At 38.8% G+C, this 25908-nt stretch overlaps 1 protein-coding gene across 3 annotated transcripts in view; it reads right to left on the bottom strand.

Annotated features, from left to right (window-relative positions):
- The window catches only part of DNAH11 (dynein axonemal heavy chain 11), a 295301-nt gene that overhangs the window by 198837 nt on the left and 70556 nt on the right, over positions 1-25908 (bottom strand). For all 3 annotated transcript variants that reach the window (XM_070615891.1, XM_070615892.1, XM_070615893.1), the window contains exons 26-30: positions 25588-25812; positions 24422-24513; positions 23087-23213; positions 6865-7014; positions 3838-4071 (exon numbers count right to left, since the gene is read on the bottom strand). In XM_070615891.1, coding sequence (XP_070471992.1) covers positions 3838-4071; positions 6865-7014; positions 23087-23213; positions 24422-24513; positions 25588-25812 — 828 coding nt within the window. The remainder of the gene's footprint in view (positions 1-3837; positions 4072-6864; positions 7015-23086; positions 23214-24421; positions 24514-25587; positions 25813-25908) is intronic.

Here is a 25908-nt window from a genome sequence, read left to right as displayed (position 1 = left end):
ATAGATATAAGATGGATTGATGGATCTATACAGGGTTAGACAAAGCACAGATAACATGATAAAGAAAATAAAACAAAATGTTAACTGTAAAATCTAGGTGGTAGGTATGCACACCACTATATAATTCTTTCAACTTTTTGTATGTTTGGAAAATGTTATGATAAATTTTGGGGGGAAAACTCATTAAGCTAATTATACATCACATTAGACACCATGGTCACTGCTGTTGTCATCATTATTTTCATAATAAAAGTAGCAATGGCTAACACATAGTGTTTAATCTGTCTAGCACTTTTTAATAGTGTTTTACATACACTAACTAATTTAATCCTTCTAACAATGCAATGATGCAGGTGTTATTATTATGCCTGTTTTACAGATCATGAAACTGAGGCACAGAGTGGTTAAATAACTTGCCCAAAGTCACACAGCTAACAAATAAATGGTAAAGCTGAGATTTGAACCTATGTAATCTGGCCCTGCATTCCTCTTTCTTAATCATTATGCTACAGGAAAAAAGTTAGTGAACTGGAAGATACATACAAAAAGTCACCTAAATTGTAGCACAAAAGGGTGGAGAATTTGAAAATACGAAATGGAGCTTAAAAGACAGGGAGGACAGCATGAGAAGGTTCACCATACAGCTGATAAAATTCTAGATAAGGAGAGACAGACCTGATGGCCTAGCGGTTAAAGTTCTGTGAACTCCATTTAGGTGGCCCGGGCATGGTTCCCAGGTGCAGAACCACACCACTCGTCTGTCAGTAGCCATATCGTGGTGGCAGCTCATATAGAAGAACCAGAAGAATTCACAGCTATCCACAACTGTTAGTGGGGCTTTGAGAGGGGGAAAGGAAGGAAAAAAAAAAAAAAAGCAGGAAGATTGGCAACAGACATTAGCTTAGAGTGAATCTTCCATTAAAAAAAAATTCTAGAAAAAAGAAAACAGAGCCAATAGAGGAACGGCATCATTCAAAGAAAAAATAGAAGAGAATATTCCCAAATTGAAGACAGACATAACTGAAGATTCAAGAAGTTCACTGAGTCCTCAGTAGGCTAAATTTTAAAAGCAGGGAAAAAAAATCCACAACTAGACACAGTATAATAAAATACCAGAACCATAATAAGAAAAAAAGAAAAATTAAAAGCAGCCAAAGACAAAAGACAGGAAAAATAATTTGACCTAAAACTTCATAACAATGACAATAAAAGCCACAAGGATAATGGAATAATATTTTTAAAGTTCTGAAAGAACGTAAGTCTCAACATAGAATTCTATACCTAAACTATCAAGAAGGAAGTCAAAATACAGACAAAGGATCAGAAAATTTCCTACTTATTATATATCACTGCATAGATTGCTACAAGATACATTAGAGGAAGAAGGGAATTGAATTCAGAATTAAGAAATGGGGTGGAAAATAATGAGCCAAGTCACTGCTAAATGTGTTGGTAAATCTACGTAAGATTTAAAATAACAACACAATTAGTGGGGAATTAAAAAAACTAAGGTTAAACAATGGCATGTAAAATGGGAAGTGGAGATTAGAAAAAGCGTTCCAAGGTCCTTGTGAGGAAGAGGTAAGATGCATTCACAGTCAACAGAGTGTAAGCGCCACGAGGGCAAGAAGTTCACTGCTGGGACCACAGAACCCAGAACAGTGCCTGATAAGCAGTCAGACTCTGAAAGTAAACCCAAAGAAGGTAGAAAGGAGGCAATAAATTCTGATATATCCATATAGGGGAATATTATTTGGTCATTTTTAATGTGAATTTGATACACATTTATGACAAGGAAAAATGTAGATAATATTGAGTGAAAATACAAAGTAACAAAATGTAAAAAAATATTTTTCTATGTATATCCATATACAGATATATCAACATAAATAGCTACACTTACAACGTCAATAGCTACATATTGACACATATTTCTATACATACAAAGAGAGAGAGATGTCTAAACATTCACATAAAAAGATACAGATAGACAGTAGATAGAGCAAGACTTCTGATGTTTTAACACCAAAATGTCATCAATGGCGTTCTGTGGGAAGTGAATCTACGCGTGTTTTGTAAAAATTATCCTCATTTTTTTTTTTTGCTTTCTGTATCTGGATTTTTGTCTTTAACAATAAATCATGAAATTGAAAATAATAAAGTTGACATAAATAAGAAATAGCCATAAAATATCATTACTGATTTAAGCAACAAAATATTCTAATCATCACAAAAACTGATAAATTGGAGACAAGGGAGAGCCAAATGAAGAGAGGAAAACCATTAGAACAGATTAAGCAGAAACATGTTCATTAAAAGATTTAAGTTTGAGCAGTGATTTACAACAGCTAAAATTTAAGAGAGGATATTATTTTAACTAAGTATTTTAAAATATCCTTACTTAACTATATAATAAAAATAGTTATAATAAAAGTACAAATATCAATAAATTAACCAGAAAGTTAGTTTTATAAGTAAGTAGAATTCATTGCAATTTAATTATCTCAATTATTTACATCCAAAAGAAAATGTAGGGGCCAGCCCAGTGGCATAGTGCTTAAGGTCACGTGCTTTGCTTTGGTGGCCTAGGGTTTGAGGTTTTGGATACTGGGTGTGGACCTAGACACCGCTCAACAAGCCATGCTGTGTCAGCATCACACTTACAAAATAGAGGAAGATTGGCATAGATGTAGGTCCAGGCCAATCTTCCTCAGCAAAAAAAAAAAAAGTAACTACTTACTTAGCTTCCTCATCCAAGTGGCACTGACTAGAATTTCAGGGATACTGCCCTGGGAGGAAACCAGTCACTCCTTTCAATCTAATCCTCTAACTTCAAGCCTACTAAATAGAAACCAATGCCCCATTTTCCTAAGGATGTAAAATGGAGGAGAATATATTTTTCTCCAAAAGTAAATGATACAAAAACTTCCTTTGTAACATAAGTAAGTTAGGTGGTCTCTACTCAAGATTAAAAGAGCAAAATTGAAAGGAATAATCAACACATTCTAAAACTTAAAATTCTTGAATGTGTTAAAAATACAAGTATCCTTCACTCTCTGAACCTAGATGATTTTCAAGGCAGTGAGTTTAAAGTATTGCTAAGAGGAGAAGCAACGGGGAGTCGTGGAAGGCATTCGGAATTCTGCCAGCCCTGCCACTTTGACTCACAAATTGTGCCACATTGAGAAAGTCGTTCAGTATCTCTAGATTCAGACATTCTCTACTGAAAACAAGAAGGGTAGACTAATATAAACTCCTTTCCAAGCCTAATATTCTCTTAATTTCTAAATGGAGAGAAAGGCTGTATCTCTGAATTGCTCCGGCTAAGATGGGAGGACACCTTAAGATGAGAGGCTTAAGTACGGGTCATGGCACAACTGGGAGGAATAAAATGAAATTCAAAATAGATGTTTTTTCCAAAGTTGCTCATCTGTAATTTATAATTAACAGAAAACCAAACACATGAAAATATTTGTCTTTGTTGAACAACTCTCCACCTTTTTGAATCTTGCAAATCATGCATATATCTTATAAATACACAACCAACCTAGATAGTCTTACACAGAAGGAAAGAAACAGGCACAATGTCTAGGTATGAGTGATATTCTAGAGCCTGGGGGGATTGTGAACATGATGGATGTTCTTTAAAACCCGTGTAGAAAACTAGAAGGATAACATGAGGTAGAAAATGAAAAGTTAAACAACTGATTGGTGAAATCTTTCCAGCATGGTGCCTTGCACACAGAAGACATTACATAAATGATGAACAAATGAACAAATGAATGAATGAATGAAGCTTACCTCTTCAAGTCTCGAAGTCACGAATCTAGAAATTACCTGTTTTTTATGGAAATCCTTTAAGGCCGTTTCATAGCCCTCCTCCAGTCTACTGAAGGCTATTCCCACATCTGTCGTCCACCAGATTTGTGAGCTAGTTAGTGCAACTTGAGCCGGGAAATCGAAAATCCACAGGTCCCTAGGTTTTTCCTCATAGGCTGCTATGGCTTCCGTGATAGAATGTCGCACTGTTTCCTGCATGGTCTGTTCAAGGTGCAGAAGCCACGTTTCCACCTTTTGAAGCAAATGGAAATGAAACATCTGAACACAGGCTTAACTGTGGAGGAGGAATAATTCCATCCTCTCATGGGCTCCAAAGCCACGCAGAAAGTGAGGCCTCAGGCAGATTTATTTTAAACTCACGTAGAAAACAAGACGAGGGATAACTCAGAGAGGAAGGGGAGCAGCTCACTGATGAAGTCTCTCCTACATGAACCTGTCTTCTTCTGGGACGCTGCTCATCTGAAGTCACTCACCAGCCGGCTGATCACCTTACACACTCTTAGAGGCGTTGTTCTCGATTACTCATTTTTCAGATTTGAAGACAAGGGGGTTCTAGACCAAGATTCCTCTGGTAACACACAGTGTTTTGAGAAACCAAACTATAGAGTAAAGTGCTGGAGTAACATTCTAGAGCTTTGGGGATAATGGGAAATTGACTTCTTTAAACATATCTTTTGATCATTTTAAAATCTACTGAAAATTCTTCTATAAAATCTTCATAGTTTTTAGTTTTAAGACAAAGTGTTTTCAGCAAGTATCTTAATTACATTCCCTGCTAGTTCTCATCTTCACACTTGTCAAAAATTAGACAGCAGGAGAGTATGAGATAGGACAACTGCTGACTTGTGAAAATTAATCTTTTTAAAAAAAAATTCAAGTTTACTTTGCTCCCCAAAATATATTTCAGCCAGTTTTCCATCCTCTCCAAATATGCTTCTTATATGTATCCCTGTATCTGTTTTCATAGGATGATATTATATAACAGAAAGGATACATATACTATGAGCAAATAACTGACTGGACAAATAGAAAATTACTATAATAAATAAACTGTAAGGACTACATGGGATGCTGAAGATGCTACGACTGATTCCCTTCCATGCCTCTGCGAGGATGGCAGCAGCATTCATTCCCGGAACCTGTTTCTCTGGAGAACCGGGAAGGAGTGGTACACGGTTGATGAGCTGACAGCCTTCCCTGCTGAAGGAAAAAGGAAGCACCGCCCTCGCCACGGCCCGACACCCTAAAAGCCTGCCTTTGGCTCTTAGCTGAGTTTTGTTCACACGTCTGAGTTCAGGGTCTCTGATCTAATCACTGCTTTAGTCACTAAGCACAACTCAATGTCACCAAGCAACAAGTTCCTTCAGTAAATCAGACATCCTTTGAGCATCTCCCAGATACTCTGGGATCCGTGTCCTCAGTATGGCCACCTGTTCTCAAGAACTTTCCAGTCCATTTGGGAAGACCAAACACACGTGTAAGTTGATGTTCAGATGACTATGCCAACAATGGCAACTTAGCTCAGTAGGAGTTGAGAACCAAGCTCTGAGGAGATGCTTGCTTGATCCTTCCCTTTTTAATATTTTACCAGATTCTGCCCAACACTCTATAACAACTACCACAACCCATTATCACTAATTATGTGTATATCCACTTGTTCAAGGAGCCTGAGTTCCTCAAAGGCAGGGGCCACGTCTTATTCATTTCTGGATCCCCAAAACCTTAATCTAGCATCTAGTACTTAGTAGGTATTCAATTAACACTAGGCAAACAAAACTGGGAGGAACCAATCACAAAAGTGCAGGGAGAAAAAAGACCTACTGTGAAAGCAACTTTTTATAAGACAATGGCAATTAGAGGGTAGCTATATGCTCAAAGTCTCTAGCATAAGTTGCTCATACAGAATAAACTAGAACACTGTGAAAACTTTCAATATCAAGGGCTCCTGCTAGTGACAACCATATCCATCAGTTAGACTGTCCTCCTTCCGGGCACTATGCCAGTCGGCTAGCAGTCTGCTGGGGAGGCAGCAGACCACAGCACACTTTGTCAAGATAGTTTATAGTGACTTTTTCTAATCATTGTAATAATATCCTAAAGAGCCCAAGAGATCAAAAAATATATTTTAATCAAAGGAGTCCACCATCTGCTTCTCCATCATTTGGCAGGGTTTTTCTGGTACAATATTAAGAAGCAAGAGAGAGAAATAAAGAAAACCCCTGTCAAAAAAAAAAAAAAAAAAACCCAAAAAGCTTGCCTTCATGTTTCTGCAAGGGACAATTTAAAACATTCCCTGCCTCAACCCAAAGGGTTCTGTAATAGAGGCTACTGCCTCAGCCACTCTGCAGATTAACCCAAGCTACCAGCATCGGAACAAAAAGACACAACTCCTCTAAATCATCTGAAAACACCCCGAGCTCTTACATAAACCCTAATGAGCCGTTCTTGCAGATAACCGTGAAGAATATTTTTGAGGTAGTTGGCTGTGAGAGAAGAGAATATGCCAACTTAACTGTCTGTGCGCATGGTGATTAGAGTGCGCAACATCAGCTCGGTAGACTCAATCAACTTCATTCAGGAGCGGCCATTTACAACATTCACATTCGAATCCTGCACCACAAGCCTCCTGAAAACATGCTTTACCGCAAGACACTGCTCCGCCCCAACCCTTCCCTGTGTCCCAAGCAGTGAGGAAAACAACATGCTTTGTAGGAGACTCACTCACCAGGTCGCATTTGCTTCTAATTCTGGGGTCCACTCATTCAATCTGCAACAGTCCCTTCCATCTAGTTCAACTGCTAGCACCTGAGACCCTGCGGGGCGCTGAAGCCAAATGAGCAGAAACTGGGAAGCACGGCAGAGTGGCCCTCTGTCACAGTGGACACAGGTAAACAGGAATCTCTGAGCACAAAACGAACCAAACCCTGATTTGACAAAAGTTGGTTTTTTCTTGTTCAACTTGACCTTTAAAAATTATCCCGAAAAGATCCCTTTAGCATCAAAAACCACCTAATCAAATCTTACATGGCCTGTGCAGTCACAGGTGGCTTGGAATGGGACGTACTCCTTTTCTTTGCTGTACATTCCAATTGCGCTGTATGCGGAAACACCCTGATCTTCTTCAAACTGCAGGTCTGAGATGCTGTCGAAGAGTTTGGCAAGATGACGTGTTACCTAAGACAAGGTAATCAGAAAAGATAAGAGCATTTCCTAATGGAGATATACTCTGGTAAGCTAGTGATGATGCTACATGAAGTCACAAAACTTTCCTTATATGGTCAGAGTTGTCTCAAAATGTTTGTCTTCAAAATAAAAATCACTTCTTAAATTCCTGAGTTTGAAATAACCTTGATGGCCAGACACTCTGGTTGTGTCATCAGGCGCTGGGTGAATGCTTACCGTGCAAAGTTACCTATTTTCTACTAGAAGCTTGGAGACTTACCAACTCCTCCCTCTGTGCCATACTCCTGTAGCAATCATCCTGCTGGGAATTTTGTGGTCAAGTTTTTAAAATTCAGACATATCATTATATATAAAAAAACTACGTTAAAATATCTGAAACGTGAATGTAAGTTAGATACAATCTTACTCTTGTGCTGAGTCCTATGTGATTGTGCACTGGCTCTGATACTTACTGAGCCGCACAGCACATCTGTTACATAAGCTGAATAGCAGTTCCCCATTTTCACTGATAAGGAAATTGACGCTAGAATATTAGGTGACTTTGTCAAGTTGATGGTACTAAAATTAGCTGGCAGTTAGATTTTAAACCTCAAGTCCAGGCTACATCTACAAAGGTCAAATTCTTCTGGCATCATAACTGTTTACATCTAAGTTGTGGGATCTTTAAAAGAACCCCCAATAAACATCATACTGAACTCTATGCAGGTTCCAGACTATTTGAAAAATAAAACAAGTCAAATTAAAATACAAAGATTGGCATTTTTTCTGCTAGAGGACAGTTTGGAGACTAAAGCTGAACTGGCCTCTACACAGAACAACAGAATTAGCAATACTCATCCATACAGTGACATCAGCATAGACCTTTCCACCCAGAAGTGCTGGCACGGAGGACATGAGCAGAGGATGTGCATTCTGTAGGCGGACTCACGAGGAGGAGGAGACGAGACTGTCAATCAGGTCAGCCACTCAACCTCCTTGAGGTGGACTGAATAAAGGGCAGAGAGTGACCCAAAGGAGGTACCAGGAGTGGGAAGAAGTGGTCCCTCCTTACATGTGGTACAAATAGAAGCTGCTCAATGGAAAACAGTTTGATAGTTCCTCAAAAAGTTAAACAGGGAATTACTGTACGACCCAGCAATTCCACCCCTAGGTATATACCCAAAATAATTGAAAGCAAGTACTCAAATACTTGTACACATATGCTCATAGAAGTATTATTTACAACAGCCAAAAGGTGGAACCAACCCAAATGTCCAATGATGGATGAACAAATTGTGGCATATAAATACAATAGAATATTATTCAGCCGTAAAAAGGAAATGAAGTACGTGCTATAATGTGGATGAACCTTGAAAACACCATGCTAAAGGAAAGAAGCCAGTTACAGAAGAGCATACGTTGTAAGAGTTCATTTATACAAAATGTCCAGAATAAGTAAATTCATAGAGACAGAAAGCAGACTAGTGTTGCTAGGGACTGAGGGAGGAAGGAATGCAGAGTGACTGCTTAATGGTCATGGGGCCTTTGGGGTGATGAAAATATTTTCGAACTAGATAGAGGTGACGGTTGCAGTGACACTGTGAATGTATAAAATGCCACTGAACCATACACTTTAAGATGGCTAATTTTCTATTATGTGAACTTCACCTCAGTAGAAAAAATAAAAGCTATTGATAACTAGAAGATGGTTTAAAGCTCCATGGCATTTACCAGCACCGTATTTTAATGAGTTTTCGTGAAATACAGTTTAACTGGACTTGATAACTATCCCAATAGCAGCTTCTAGGAACAATAGCAACCCGCCTAAATTGCCTGCACGACCAGACCAATACCAATATTGGTAAAGAGCTTCTTAAGGGTGATTTAGTCTTCAAAGCTTTTAGCCTCAGCATTTTTGCTGCCTTTGCAGTTTTAGTATTAAAGAAAATCGCAGCAAGGAATCTTCTGAGTTTAAAATAGATGAGTTTTTGAGACTCACTCACTTCAAACGCAGACAGAGTGGTAGCTGATGATCGCTGCCTGGGTTATCATATTCTCCTCCACCCCCGCGCATTACCCAAAGGACATTTATATACAGAAAGTATCTCCAATAATCTAACAATTCACTGTCACAGGGGAGTGGCCAGGAAGTGCACAGATGTTTAATGGCTTCTACTGTGTAATAGGCCAAAATAAAATTCAGGTGAAAAGCTGCAGGATAAATGAGACCTCAACCACCGGACACCCTCACACATTATTGCTTTGGTGAGAAAATGGTTTCACGAGAACCTCTCGTCCTGTAGTCACTCAGTCAGTGACCAGGAAACACAAACCTCACGGCTTGCAACTTACCCATTACTTACACCCGGCCTCTTTGAAGTCAGATGTTTTCATATTCTGCCTTCCATTTAAAGCTTTTGAGAGAACAGGACTATTTGTTAACTAATGTAGACCCTGTTGTCCTCAAATTTGTTCCATTTCTAGTGAGATCTCTTTGCATTTGTTAACACAAAATTAAAATTTTTTCTTCCTAGTTGGTATTTGGAAAGACCTTTATTTTACAATTAAAAAGAATACATAAAAACTAACAAGTCATAGGCCCCTCTTTATATCTCACTAAAGAAGTAGTATTTGAACACGTCAAATCATAAGAAAAATAGTAACTTCATCATATCTTAAGTAGGTTTCTAAAAGGTTAGCAACAAAAATTGAAACGTTGTTCCTTCGGTTTATAGTTTACAGCAAATTAGGTGCATCCACCACTAGTGAGTAGATACACAGGCAGCCCCTGCCTCACACAGCAGCGTGGGATCCTAAAAATGACCGTGTGATCTGAACAACCGCTGCGGAAACTTACAATCGTGCTCTGTCTGACCTTTAAAAAATTTAGTTAAAACATTAAAATCCCTCTCACTCTTGGTTATAAAAGTACAGGGAAATAAAACACTGCAAACGAATATTTAGTATAATTTAAAATATAAAAATCATTTAAAATTGTTTTCTTTGTAGAATGCTAATCAAGAGTGGTTTGAACAGCACTTGCTCCTCCTTCTCATCTTGTAACTTAAGACACAGAGTGCGCATCTTTTCTCTGCCCTGGAGAATTCTCAAACTCCTTTCAAAGTCTGGAGGATGAGCCACCAACACTTTATCCTTTGAGCTTTCAATGTCCTGAAATTTCTTTGAGAGTTTCTTCAACGGGAAGCATATTTTGGGCTGGTGTCACTTCCTTTGGGACATCTCCATCCTTTTTGTCCCAACCACTGTCTTCATTTATAAGTTCGTTCTCACTAAAATCCTCTGACTGCATATCTAGCATCTCTCAAATGCTGTCGTGGTGTCATGCCCACAGTCAGCCTTCTCGTCTGGACCTACGTCTATGTTTGATTAAAATTTCACTTCCAGCATTATCAATTTTCATTTCTTTGCTATACTTCCAACTTTATTACTAATTCCCTCTTTCAATTACCTATTTTTGTAAAATGTTACATGGGTTCATCACTGGGGACAAGGAAGTAACACTACATGCTTACACGCTTTGCTGCCTGTGTGTGAAGCGAATAACAGACACGTGAGGGCCAATCACTGACAGGCTTTGAAAGCCGCGACGTAACTGGTCAGGAGTCGTGAAGTGCATGTGTTATCTGCACGGTCACTTTCATGGACTGAAGAACTAGCAATGACGTTCGTGCTTTTTGGAATTACTCCCAGTTACTATACCACAGCATCTGAAATTTGAACCATGTTGTTGGGGGGCTGGTGTCATTTAACCAATCCTTAGTAAATGAAACTCATGTATATCAAAACTGTGCACAGGGAGAGCTGCCTCCTTAAGAGCTTACATTTATCTACCTGTAAATAAAGTAAAAAATATTTCCTCCCCTAGGTAATTTTATGATTTGAAATGCAAACCAGTACAGTGATTAGATCACCTGATCGACCCTATGTTCAGCTAGAAAACAAAGGGAAGAAAATGAAATTACTACAGCTTCTAATTACATTCTCAAAGCTTACCCCTTGCTTTTTGCCTATATCTAATTTCCTATTTGCCCCATCTATGAAAGATGCTGCTGCTGATTAACTGAGATAAAATAAACACAAAGGCTTGGTAGCATTCCTGGCATGGTGAGCACCTCAGGGTTCATTCATATGCGGTCATTAACTCATTTATTCATAATGATGATAACATTTGTGTGAATATAAGTAATCTCCAAAATGTAGGCAGTCCTATCTATTGTGAATATTATCCTCCAGAATAAAATGAAAATCAGCCCATTATTTTTACCTGTGCAAAAGTTTAAGGTAATCTGTCAAAGTGAGTTTGTTGCTGTGTTTGATTTTTTAATAACAATACTCAGTATTGGTGGCAGTACAGGAAATGCACATGCAACGTTGTTGAAAGTCTAAATCTGCAAAAACTTTCTAGAAGTTGGTTAAGTCAATTATGGCATATTCATACAATAAAACCTTTTATAAACATTAAACATCATATTGTAGAAGAATCGTCCAATTTTGATTAAGTATATGTTATGACATATACAAACAGAGACATATTTAAAAAACTATAATCACTCAAAAATAGCATCTAGGAGTATATTATGCTGATATTGTGTCTGTGTATTTCTATATTTTTCAAACTTTCAATAATGAACATGCAATTAGTTATGTAACCCAGAAAGACTAAATTAGTTTGTTATAAATGTTGTAAACTATTATAGCCAATACTAGGTACCAGATATTGCTTGGTTTGCTTCTACTAAAAATAAAGTCATAGTATAAATAATACGTGGCAATTTGATTTTCCACTTATCAATATAAACAACATAACTTGGACATACTCATATCAGTGCTGAATCTGTGTTTCTTAACATCTTTAGCATGTGTGTGTGTAATATATATATATATATATATTTTGTTTGCTTTGTTTTTATTTATTTTAATTTTTATTTTTTTCGGATGTACATCATATTTCGAATTCTGTGTACACTACATCATGTTCACCACCCGAACACTAATTATAGTGCCTCCCCTCACATGTGACCCTAATCACCGAGTGGTTAAGTTCACGTATATATATTTATATGTGTGTTCACAATACAAATGCTGAATTTGTTAATAACCTTTTGAAAATTCAAACATATAGAGAGAAAAGAGAAAAATAATCGTGTGCACAGCGCAATGCATTTTAGCAAAGTGAACATAACTCTTGTTACCACCAAGTTGATGAGGAGCCAGAACACACCTGCACCCAGAAGACGCCTCACTGCCCAGGGCAGCTGCCAGGCCCTCCTCTCAAAAAGGGACATCATCCTTACAAAAGTGGATTTATACCACACATACTCTTTTGTGTTCGCCTTCTATCATTCAGCATCATGTTAGTGAGGTTTATTCACGTTATTATGTGTAGCACTAGTTTTTGTCCTTTTCATTGCTGTGTGGTATTTTGTCGTACAAACATAATACAATCTATTTATCCATTCTACTGATAAGGAACACTAAGATTGTTTCCAGTTTGGGACTATTACGAATAATGGAGCTATGAAAATTCTTGTACACATCTTTTGGTCCACATATGTATGCATTCTTGCTGAGTACACACTGAGAAGAGGAATTGCTGGATGATAACGTATCATCATAATCATATTTAGAAGGTATCGTTAAACAGGCTTCCTGAGCGGTCATGCCAATTCACAGTCCCACCGGTTGGATACCAACATTCCCATTGCTCCACACCCTTACCATTGCTTAGTATTGTGAGTCTTTAATTTTAGCCTTTTGGTGGGTCTGATCTTGATACCTCATTGTGTGAGTGAATATACGTCAGAGTTTGAGGAAATATCTGCATAAATTGAAGAGAGAAGAGGAAATGAACACTTGACTAGGTAGAGTTTTTCAGCCTCGGAAAGAGTCAGAAACATACCAACTCATATTTTCACCAGCCCTCCCATGCTTGCTGATGTCAAAATAACGCCACAGCTGATACCAGGGGATCTTCAGGAAGGAAGGAACAAAACAAAAAAGAAGAAAGCAAACAGAAAAGACTAAGTCCATGGATTAGTACTTGACAGTTATCTTCTTGTTTTGTTTTTCAATTTCAAGTAAAATCTTTTGTTTTAAATCAGTAGCACATAGAAATCCTTGATATTGATGAATGTATATCCATGTGCTTATACATGTAAATGTGAATACATAACTAACATGTATCAGGTAGCTTTTGCATTATAACAAACTACCCCAAAATTTAGTGGCTTAAAATAGCAACAATGGCATAGCTCGCAATTCTGTGTGTCTGCTTTTGGGCTGCCTCAACTGGTCTCACCCAGGCTCCCTCATCCATTTGCCGTCTGCTCGTGACTGATGTGTGTGATGGTTGCCCAGCTGGGGGCTTGGGTACGTGTTTCTCATCAGCCAGCAGGCTAGCCACAGCTCATTCTGGATGGGGTGGTCACGGGTTTCCAAAGAGCAGCGAGAGGACGATCCCCAGCTTACAAGCGTTTGTCAAGTCTCTTACGAATCATACCTTGGCCAAAACAAGTCACATAGCAACCTGAATGCAGAAATAAGCGCCATCTTGAAGAAAATTGCAACATCACATTGAAAGGGCATGGATGCAGGGAGGGGAAGAATTTGTGGCCATGTTTACAATACGATATATTAAGTACTTTACTCTGTTCTTTACATACTTTGTTTTACTCCTTGCTCAGAAACCAAAGAGACAGTACCTACTATTTTCACCATTCAGTACATAAGGAAAACAGCTTCAGGAAGGTAAAGCAGGGGCTGGCCAGGGGTGTAGTGGTTAAGTGTGCACGCTCTGCTTCAGCAGCCCGGGGTTCACAGGTTCAGATCCCAGGCTCGGATCCCAGGCACAGACCTACACACTGCTCATCAAGTTATGCTGTGGCAGTATCCCACAAACAAAGTGGAGGTAGGGGCCAGCCTGTGGCCAAGTGGTTAAGTTCATGTGCTCCGCTTCGGTGGCCCAGGGTTCCGCCAGTTCAGACCCTAGGCACAGACATCCCACCGCTCATCAAGCTATGCTGAGGCAGCGTCCCACATAGCACAACCAGAGGGACCACAACTAGAATATACAACAATGTACTGGGGGCTTTGGGGAGAAGAAGAAGAAGGAAAAAAAAAAAAGATTGGCAACTGATGTTAGCTCAGGTGCCAATCTTTAAAAAAAAAAAGTAGAGGAAGACTGGTATAGACGTTAGCTCAGCAACAGTCATCCTCAAGCAAAAAGAGGAAGATTGGCAAAAGATGTTAGCTCAGGGCCAATCTTCCTCACCAAAAAAAAAGAAAGAAAGAAAGAAAGAAAAGAAAGGTAAAGCAATAACATCACCAGTAAGCAAGAGAGCCAGGATGTAAACTCATGTCTATATGATTTCAAGGTCTCTTACCATTGTGCCTTCTGATGGATGGCTACTGTGCCTGTTTTGTCTAGGTCCATACAGTTACCATCCCATTGCTCATAATTTTTTGTGTAGATTCAGGTTTCCATCTGGTATCATCTTCCTTCTGCCTGAAGGACTTCCTTTAACACTTCTTGTATTGCCAGTCTGCTGGTGATGAAATCTTTCAGCTTTTGAATGTCTGAAAACATCTTCATTTTGCCTTCATTTTTAAAAGATATTTTCACTGGGTAAAGAATTTTAGGTTGTTTTTTTCTTTTAGTACTTTAAAGTTATTGCTCCACTGTCTTCTTGCTCACATTGTGAAGACATTATCCTTATGTTTGTTCCTTTGTACATAATGTGACTTTATGGATGATTTTTAGCTTTCCTTCTTTATCATTGGTTTCAACCAATGTGAGAAATTTGGTATAGTTTTTTTTTAAGATAGGCCCTGAGCTAACATATGTTGCCAATCTTCCTATGTTATTTTCCTCCTCAAAGCCCCAGCACATAGTTGTATATCCTAGTTGTAGGTCATTCTAGTTCTTCTATGTGGGACACCACCACAGCATGGCTTGATGAGCAGTGCCATGTCCATGCCCAGGATCCAAACTGGTGAACCCTGGGCTGCCAAAGTGGAGTGTGCCAACTTAACCACTTGGCCACGGGGCAGGCCCCTGGTATAGTTTTTTCCAAGTTTCTTGCTCTTGGGTTCACCAAGCTTCTTGAATCTATGGATTTTCACTTTTCATCAATTTGGAAATCTTGTGGCTATTGTTCTGCACATATTTATTTTGTTCCCCTTCCTGCACTTGGGGATGTCCAATTACACATATGGAACTTTCCATATTTCTAAACTTTTCGAACATACGAATACAGCTATAATAACTTTAATGTCTTTGTTTGCTAATTCTAACATCTGTGTCAGTTTTGATTGATTGACAGATCTCATTGTGGGTCAAATATTCTTGCCTCTTTGCATGCCCTGTAATCTTTAATGGGATGTCAGACACTGTGAACTTCACCTTGCTTGGTGCTGAACATATTTTTAATCCTATCTTCTTGAGCTTTGTTCTGAGATGCAGTTAAATTATCTAGAAAAAGTTTGATCCTTTTGAATCTTGCTTTTAAGATTTGTTTGGCAGGACTAGAGTAGTGTCTAATCCAGGGCTAATTATTCTCCACTGCTGAAGACTATAAGGAGCCCCTCCAAAAGTCTGTGAGGTTCTCTCTCTATAGTTCTTTCCTCTTCGGTTCTCAATTCTGCAAAGTCGAGCCACCTTGGTTTCCTTGGACTCAGTTCTGAGCCCTCAACCCAGAGAGTCCATCAGACTCAGCCTGGTTCTCCCTGCCAGTGCCATGCCAGAAACTGTCTCGAGGAAGCAAACTGGGAGCATCCTAGAGCTCGCCTCTTTTGCCCCAAGTCTGCCATGAATCACCATCCTCTGCTGCCTGATGTTCAGTGTCTAGAAAGCTCATATATTTTGTTAAAGTTTTGAGTTTTGTCAGCCAGGAAGGTAAATACAGTTCCTGCTACTCCATCTTGGCCAGAAGCAGAAGTGTATCTCTCATTGTGGTTTTAATTTGCATTTCTCTGACAACTTATAAAGTTGAGCAACTTTTCATGTATTCACTGGCCATTGGAATATCTTCTTTTGTGAACAGCTCAATTAAGTATTCTGCCCACTTCTAGACTGGATTATCTTTGTCTTTTTGGTTGTAGGAATTCTTTATATATTCTGCATATAGTCTTTTGTTTAAAGTATTTCAAACATCTTTTCCCACTTTGTGGCTTGCATTGTTAGTCTCTTAACGGTATCTTTCGAAAAACCAAAGTTTTAAATTTTCACATAGTCAAATCCATCAGCCTCTCCCCTCTACTCAATACTTTTATGTCCAATTTAAGAAATTTTTTCTCATCCAAAGATCATGAAGATATTCTCTCTCCCACGTTATCTGGCATTTCATTGTTTTACCTTTCAAATTTACATCTACAGCCACCCGGATTGTTTGTTTGATACGGTATGTGGTAGCTGCCCCCTTTCCCCATTCCTGCAAATTTATATCCAACTGACCTTAGAACCATTTACTATTGTTGGATTTTCTAGATAACATCCCCTGCCTTGGTGAGACCTGACTCCAGTTTCTATTTTTTATTTTCTTTTTCTCCTTCTTTCAAGTTCTACGAAACTGATGAAAGCTCTGATCACCTTCCCAGACTCTTGACCATATCTTATAAATCACCAAATGTCACAAGCGGAAAAGCAGTTGCAAACGTCAAGCAAATCTCTCTGTGGTCTCATTCTGCTCACATCTTGGCTGTTCTTCGATACTCTTTAAGTATTCTTTGATGCACTTAAACAGATTTAGTTAAATGTTTTATCCAGGTTTTCTAGTTGTTCCCAGAAGGAACAGTACTCTGCTAAAAGTTAATCTCTTACAGCTGGAAGCCTTGCCCCTTGAACTTAAGCCGAAGCTGAACAACTTTTGATCATCCAACAGAGGCCAGGACCAGGAGTTTGAGATTCCACAGCAAGGCCTAAAACGCCTTGGTGGCAGGATCCTACATTTATAAGATTTAACATTTGGATCTCATAACATTAAAGTGATATTCTAGTTTAATCCCACATTGTAATAACCCTGATTTTGTGGTATAACTTATAAATCGGCTGTGGAGAGCTGCAGCAGAACTCTAAGGAGAGGCAACACATTTACAAAATGAAAAAAGAAATTACATATATTGTTACACAATTTGTGGTCAACCAAATATTAACTATGTTGTGAGAATAATCAAGGATAATCCCCATTGTATATATAATTTATGACATATTTAGTTAAATATTAGATTGTCTATTTTCTTGCCCACACCTAATTGCTAAGCTCTTTGGGTATCAGGCTGCCTTTACACAAAGGGATCTATTTAAATTTGACATCTTCCTAAATTAAGTCAAGAAGAGCTGCTCTTACTTGGCAATTTCCGTGACAGACTACACTTAGGAGGGCAGCCTCTCCTCCTTGCTGCTCAGCTGAAGGTAAATAGAGACAATGGCAAGATGGTCAACACTGGGACCAGCTTCTGTGTCTGTTTCCTTTTGCTGCCTCTTCCTCATTCCTTCCTCAGCCCCAACCTAAACTCGAGGGCAACCCCTCCTCCACTTTTAGTAGCTAAAAGCCCTCCAGCTTTCTACTTCCTCTAGAAAAGCTGGACTTTTCGATTGATTTTATTTCAACTAAAACTCATTCACTTTCACATGCTGTCAACTAACCACTTGCATCTCTAGCCTTTCTCCTCTTAATTGTCTGAGAAGGACGACTCCTTGGTGGAGCATGTTGTGACACGCTATGAGTGACTGCTGAGCTCCATCATCCTGATTCCTTAAACTCAGAAGCTAAGACCTTTTCCCTCTATCAGGAGATAAGCAAATGGAAGCACCATACGGAAATACACTGTGCCTGCGGGAACGTGGGGTCGTAGATATTTGCCCCTTTAAGACCCAGCAGTGCCTTCTATTACCTAATATTAAGCCTATTTCTCACAGGCACCTTTCCGAATGCCAATATTTACAGTCTATTAAAATTGTCAGTTTGGTGCCATCTGTCTCATCACTGCAATTTGGGGGATTTCTCAAAAGACAAGCTGGCAGATTTCCTCTGATGTAGATTTGGGCTGATGCCACTGAAGGATATTTCTTGATGCAAACATTAAACATTTCTGACCATACATATTCTTGATCTTGCCATGGTAGAGAATGCATTGTGGCCTCAATTTCCACAGTAGTGGTTTTCTAGTAGCCACATCAAAACAAGAAAAAATAAACAAGTGAAATTAATTTTAATGTATTTTATTTGACCTAGTATATCCAAGATATTTTCACTTCAACATGTAATTAATACAAAAATTATTAAAGAGCTATTTTACATTCTTTTCCTCATAGCAACTGAAATCAGGCGGGTATGTATATTTACAGAATACCTAAATTTGAAATTTTCATCAGAAATACTTGATTTGTATTTAAATTTCATAAAATATACAATTGCAAAAGTAGATTCACACACTCAAGTTGTTTGGGAAAATAAACTTATGTTTTCCCAAAATGGAATCAACTGTAAGTTTTAAAATTTAAATCAAGTAAAATTTATTGAAGTTAAAATTCAGTTCCTCAGTCGCCACATTTCAAGTGCTCCATAGCTAGCCAGATGTGGCTCACAGCGACCCCAGTAAACAACACAAACCTAGGTGATCACAGTGAAAGTCCGCCTGTCTTTAGTAAAGCTCCATCATGGAGAAGCTTTCACTAATCATCACGTAGGGAGTGAGGGAAGAGAAAACGTGCAACCTCTTCCAGGACAAAAAGATCTTTCCAGCCACTACGAATCAGTGGCTAAAAACATCTTGACTACACAAAGTTGTCAGCTATTTTTAGGCACTGTATAACAACCTGGAAGGGCACAGAGGAGTCAACTGATGGCATTCCATCTGACTTTAACCACCACACTAATTCATTTGAAAAATACAAAAGGACGTTTTTTTTTTGGGGGGGGGGGGAATCAAAGAATGTTAATATTGAATCATGTGCAATTGCAAGCCAGTTTCAAATAACTATTGCACCATGCCAATTAATCCTGCAAGGACACCTTTAAGGTTATGTTTCCATAAGCAACTACCAGAGACTTTTTACTTCTGAAGTTAAGCAGTGCCCATATCCACAGTCCTTTAGATAATCCATGCCATGGGGGGGTCAGGGTGAATTTTGGGAGGAAAATCTTCAAAACTTGACCTTACACAAGCTTACCAACAGCTAATAATTAATAGTCACTGAAGGCGTTCTCCTAGACACATCGAGTTCATCACTCTGGCATTCCAACTCAAGTGTCCTCACTTGGGAATTTCTGCTGACAGAATGGCGGTTGTAGTCATATCAGACCTCCCTGGCTGAGGAGTTCAGGCTGATCCAACGCCACAATTAACTGCAGAAACTCCCACTTTGACCAACACTCTTAAATTGAGTGCCGGTGGGTGGAGGAGGGGCGCCTGGTAGAATTCAAGTCATTCATGAGATGTCAACATGAGTTATCTGCCCACAAAGGGTAGCTTTCCCGGGGAAATTGCATTGTTATTCCACAAGCTGCAGTTGCCATGTTATCTTGGTCACACTACAGGGAGCACATTCAGGAACTGTTAGCACAAAAGGCAGAGACTGAAAAGCTGTGTGTGGTGGGCCGAAACTGATTCCAATATTGAAAAGAAGGTGAGAGAGTGTAGCAGGGCCGGGCCATTTGGCATAACTGCCAAAAGCATGAACTATTCCATAGTAAGCAACCAAGAATTCAGAGTACGCCTTGATTTTGCAGAATGACTTCAAGGAAAGAAGCTCACTGTGGCTGTAGATGACTCAAATTCCCTTAGCAACTTCTCAATCCTCTGCCCCAACAAGTCACTCCTGGGTGGTTACTTGCACCAAAAAGGCAGCTAAACATGTTTTCTAATAATAGACCTTTAGTAACAGTGTGATAGCATTTTATGTGAATTTGAATTGTTGAAAGTTTAATTAATGGAACAAATCTCAATGAAACCACACTTTGAGCACAACTGAGATATATAAATCTCAAAATTTAAAAATATATCAAAAATCTAATCATTTCAAAGCTGGCAGGTCAGGAGAACTATAAACCGCATTTATTTACACTGTAGCCACATGGCCAGACCCACTTAGCTGGTAAGCAGAAATACCCAGCTCCTTTTGTTAGCATGGTGTAGACACCCCTGTTGCTGGCATTAATGAGCACAGCTAGGAGCAATTTTGGAGATCTCTGTGCTGTGACCTTAACATTCAGGCCTCATTATAATTTAAAATGGTTTTAATGTCTTATATAATGTAGGCATTCATTAAGGGAGTGGTAGTAGTACTGGCACTCAGAAATGTACCTGAAATTTGGAGACTTAGAACTTACGATTAAAATACTAAGAATGAGGTAGGCGAGGGGACTACTACAAGGTCACACTGGCATTAGAGAAGGGGACACTCTAAAATACTGAAGTGATGCTATGAAAATAAAAAGAATGACTTAACTGGTACACTTCTGAAGTTTATATATTAAAAAAACTCATCCTGTAAATTAGGAAGGATAATGAAAAAAAAAGTTGGCATCAGGGATGCATGAACCTGTGAGCCAACATGTTGTCTAGCTAAGGCATGAAGCATTGACGATTTGAAAGGAGGTAAAGGGAATTGGTGACAAGGAAATGTTGAATGATCTGTTCTCACGCACCAACCTAGGACTTCACTTAAGGACAAAGAGGCATTGGGTATGTGCCTGTTCTAAAGACAGCACGCAGGGGTTAGGACAGGTTGGTCCCTCCAGGGCTTGGTAAGACACATCTCAACCCCTTATGCTCATCTACCTCCTGACTGCCCTGCTATGGAAAGTACCATAGAGGGAAGAGAGGAGAGATGGCCATTCTCAGCTCAGAGGGGGATCTTATTGCTTTTCCTCACTCCTTGTGGGGAAGGTGAAGGAATGTTCTCCCAACCTCCACCCTTAAGTTATCAAGTGTGAAGAGTTGGAGAATCATCATTGAAACCATGGGTGCCTGCGGGAAGTGAATCTGTGATGTGTCCCTTGTTTGGACATCTGCTTAGGTGGAAAAAGGAGGCAGAAGATGGAATCAGATAGCTGATTACACTGCCCAGGGTAAGAAGTGGAAAAGATGAGAGAGTGGGCTCTGCAATTTATCTCCTGTGGGAGGTTCCCCTTATGCCCCGAGGACTTGCACACGTGTTCCACAAGAGATCCAACGTGAGGATGCTCATTGTTGAGAGTGAAGATCACCAGTCACTGCCGGCCAGAGAAGCAGGAACAAGCACTAAGAAAGGGCAAGGACTGACAGATGACACCCCTACGCCCTCTCCATGAGAAATGTGTAGGGACAAGGACTAAAAGAATTGACTCCTGCCCAACTCCAACTTAATTATGTGACAGCCTGGCCTTAACACAGAGGTGGATTGGAATTTTAAACTAGACCTTGTTGAGTTGCTTTTGGTTTATTTATTTATTAATAAGAAAAATGAACCAGGGTGTTACAATACCTACCCAAGACGTTACAAAAGGGTCTGCTACTCAGTGCAAAGAAATTCAGCAGTGGGGCACATTAGAGATTAATAACTGTAGAAAAATAACACTGTTTCATGTCTACATTCTGCATAATTAACACTATTCAATAAATCAGTCACGTGTTTATTCTATTTAAAGAATATAATTAAAAGAAAAAGAATGTTATTTTAGTTACAGATTTATGCATCTCTCTTCTAATCTATATATTGAATACTCAGAATTGTAAGTATTTCGTATTTGAGAGTCTGTAGGCACATGTACCTGGAATAGAATAAGACACTATCTCATACAATCACCCCCAGCAGAGGGCCCAGTGCCTGCCGGTCATGAGGATGTCCCCAGATTACTGAAGCATAAGTCTGGTTATGACTGCTGTGTTTGTAGCTGGTGAAAAAACAAAAACAAAAACCCACACCCAAAGCATCCATTTGTGGGTTACATAAATGAGAGATGGCTATACTGGGTTCTGGTCAATCTAATCAGAGGGATTCTATTTACAAAGTCATCTGGGAGTGAGCATGAATATACGAAACAGTACCTGAGTGGTGACCCTGAAAACATCGCCCATGTTGACTAATGACTCTGTTATTAATAGCAAGACTGCACTCGTATTATCAACAGCAAGAATAGCCATCCAACCAAATTATGTTCAAAGAGAAATGACGAATGAAAGAGAAAAAAATCAAGATAAATACTATGCCCAAAAAAACAGCAGAATTTAGGAAACTGTAGTATGAAGAGACACATACTACAAAAATGATGGCATAAAAATATCTAGGGAAGGAACATGGACACAAATCCACAACGACAAAGCACAACCTTCAGCTGTGAAGTAATCTTACACACAGTCGACTGTAGGAGCAAGCGCCTGTGTCAGCTGTAACAACTGTACCATCTAAATGGACGTGAACAAACAAATAGATGTAAGTGAAAGGCGACATCCTCTAAATGATTAAAGGCAGCAGGGTTTTGGGATTTGTACAAAGTTTGTCTCTGATCTGAGCTCGTAGATTACAAAATGTAACAGCTGCTTTTATTTGCTTCATATATTGTCATAGGCGGTATGTTATTTTTGTACAGGTAGGGGAAAATTAGAGGGTTAGGTAGAGGATGAGCTTGAAATTATACCAGTCTACGTCTGAGAGCTCTGAAGACTAGTCCAACTTATTAATTACGAAGGTTACTCTGGAGTCAAGGTTGTAGCAAGGAGACATCAGCCATGATCTTGTTCCTAGTGACCTGCTCACCCCTAGGAAAGCAAACCAGGCAAGGCATGCTCCAGCCCTCGCCCCAGAATTCTAGGGGATTTGGAGCCAATGTTTCTTCCATTCCTTCTTGCAGGGCCCCAAGCCGTGTACATTTGATATCTTTTCCCTTTACTGAGAACCAGGCGGTTACTTTTCTAGTTCCTTTTGTAGCGCCTCTGACATCCCTCTGTTGCTGAATTAGGAGTTTTTATTGCAGATTTTCTAGCTTCTGGAACACGTGACACGGTAGGTGGCATTTGACAATGATAGAGAAACTGACATTTTCTAGCTAATATAGTATAATATGAGACTTTCAAAAAGTATTACCTGTTTAGGCTGAGCTCCCTTTGAGAGAATGTCAAGTAAGTCTGCGGAAGAGATGAAATAGAAGCGCGGAAAAGCCACACGCTTGGTTTCCAGGTATTCAGCAAGAGCTTTTTCACAAAGAGAAAGCCTACATGAATGAAAAATCTTTTTAAGCATATCTTGTGCATTCAGTTATTAAAACATCAACAAAACAAAATCCAGCTCCTCTCATCTGTCCATTCATTACAGTAAGCTCACTGTTTAACAGGCAGCCTCTCTCCTCTCTGACTCCATCATTTTGCTTGTGACTAATATATAAGTCATGCCAAGTGGGAGGAGATCTCACACACACACACACACACACCATTAGTTGAGGCTAAATATAGCTCAGACTTCAGTTGATGTCACTCATCACTTTTCTTAATGACACTCCTAATCAGCAGGGAGAAGACTAGGTTTGGCATCACTCAACCTGAGCACAAAATGCATTAGTTAAGATGTAATTGGGTTAAGGTCTTCCTTTTCCCACTGAATGTCTACAAAACACAAGTGGCTTCAAGTCTCTCTGGTGTTCAGAGGAGTCATGAGATCCAGAATCCTTTCTACTTTATCGTTCTAAGCAGAGCAGAGATGACCCACAGGCAGAGCCTCAAAACACTCAAAGATCACTGACTATGAAATAATTAACTCCTGTGGAAATTCACCCTTTAAAAATTATGGCCAACTTTATCTCAGAAAAACTTCCAGATTATGAAATAATTTTGCTTATATATGTTTTTATCTAGCGCTCTCCTCTACCTTGCCATAAAAAGTGATCGCAATTCTGCATGAAGTTCTTCTTTCAGTGGCTTACCTGCCCATTTTTAATCAAAAGCCAGAAGTCTTATGACACTAGCTGTTGTAGAATTATGTGCGAAAATTACAACTGGCTCTTAAGATAAGGATTTCAAAAGTACAAACATGCTCTCTAAAGATAATTTCTAGGATAATTAAACAAAATAAAGGACTTAAAATAACAGTACAATTCCAGTTCCCAGTCTATCGTAGATGCTTAATAAATATTTGCAGGATAGCTTGATAAAACCATTGTTGATTCCTTTGACCATAAGATATTCTCATTTTACTATTATGATAGTCCTTTTGGAAAACAGAAATATATTTGGATTTATTTACATTAGCTCACAATATTTATGCACCACCTAATATTTACCAGGCCACTAGACAACCATGAGTAAAATTATAAAATAATTTAGTAGAGGTTGTACCTACAATAACATGATGTTAGATACTATTAGGGACTTGAAAGAAATCTCATAAAATTATAACAAATTGATCACTTTATAGTTTTATTCTTACCTGTACTGTAAATCTTTAAGTTTTTCATAGAGATTAGGTCTGCATGTTGCTTCTATAACATTCTTTATTTTAGCTGTCTTGAACATTAACTCCTGTGTGAAAGTACAACATGGAGCCACTGATGTTAGAAATGAAATTTTCATCCATTTTGGGAATTAAAAAACGAACAACAAACAAACTACGAGAAAGCAGAGTTAAAGACATCTAACACCATGTCTGTTCACTTCTGTTTTTAAACTTTTAGATGAAGACCAAAAACAAAGTATAACCACATAGTTTTTATCAAAATAAATTCGACGGGCATAACCACCATCCTGGGTCCACATAGAATTTCTCTCTTCTAAACCAAACAAAAAAAAGAATAAAGAGAGAGAGAACCCAGAATCTTAAAGAGTACGTTCACTTATGAAGATGAGATGAATACTAAACAATCTATCTGTTCTTTCCTGCTTAACAGTCAAACAAAATAGAATTCCTCTGGGTGTTCTGCTTTAGACAGAAAGGAGAAAATATTTAATCCCCATTTCCATATAAAAAGCTATAGTCATTATTCTTTGCTGAAAGTCTCTCATATCATTTATCACTAGTATGTGTACATCTCCATGGGTTCTCTATGGCTCTTAGGAAACAAACAAACAAATAACTGATAGTATTACTTTGTTACTGGCTTTTCCTCCTCAGTTTTTCCCTAATGAAGATGACTCTACCCACCTGCAGGCTTGGGCAATCTACGGCCCATGGGAAACATCTGGCTGCTGCCTGTTTTTGTACAGCCCGAAGCTAAGAATGGTTTTTACATTTTTAACTGGTTGGAAAAAAATCAAAAGCAGTATAATATTTTGTGACATAGGAAAATTCTATGAAATTCAAGTTTCAGTGTCTATAAACAAAGTTTTATCGGAGCAGAGCCACACCCACTTGTTATGCAGTGTCTAAGTTTCCTTTTCCACTACAGTGGCAGCACTGAATTGTGACAGAGACCATATAAAACTGCAAGTCTAAAAATATTTACTATCTGACCCTTCACAGAACAAGTTTCCTGACCCCCATTTCCTGAAATGCAAAAATACATTATCATAAATACAATACCCCAAATCATGTCTCTTTACAAGATTTTCATATTGTTTGGAAAACCTTGCTAAGATAGAAAACTGTCCTCTACAAACCTTAAATTCAGCATCTACTCCATCGAACCTTCTAGCATCTTTCACAAGCTGGATTCGAATATCTTCTGAACAAGCAAAGATGCTTTCCAGGTGAGACCAAGTTCGCTGGACTTCCATCCAAGTAAAGATGACTGAATCTGCTATGTTTAGTTTATTTTGCCAGCTTAGGACTTGCTCAATGAAATATTCCACATACTTGCTTTGAAGCAGAGTCTGCAACTGAACCTGAAAGAAAGGCAAACAATTTTAAGCAACAGCTAAAGGGGTAAGTACTGCGAGAGAAGAACCATACCTATTCTGTTCATTGCTGAATTCCTAGGC

The sequence above is a fragment of the Equus przewalskii genome, chromosome 4 (assembly GCF_037783145.1).
Source record: "Equus przewalskii isolate Varuska chromosome 4, EquPr2, whole genome shotgun sequence".
Taxonomy (NCBI): Eukaryota; Metazoa; Chordata; class Mammalia; order Perissodactyla; family Equidae; genus Equus; species Equus przewalskii.
Note: the sequence above shows the minus strand (reverse complement) of the source record. Positions and strands in the feature narration are given on the sequence as shown.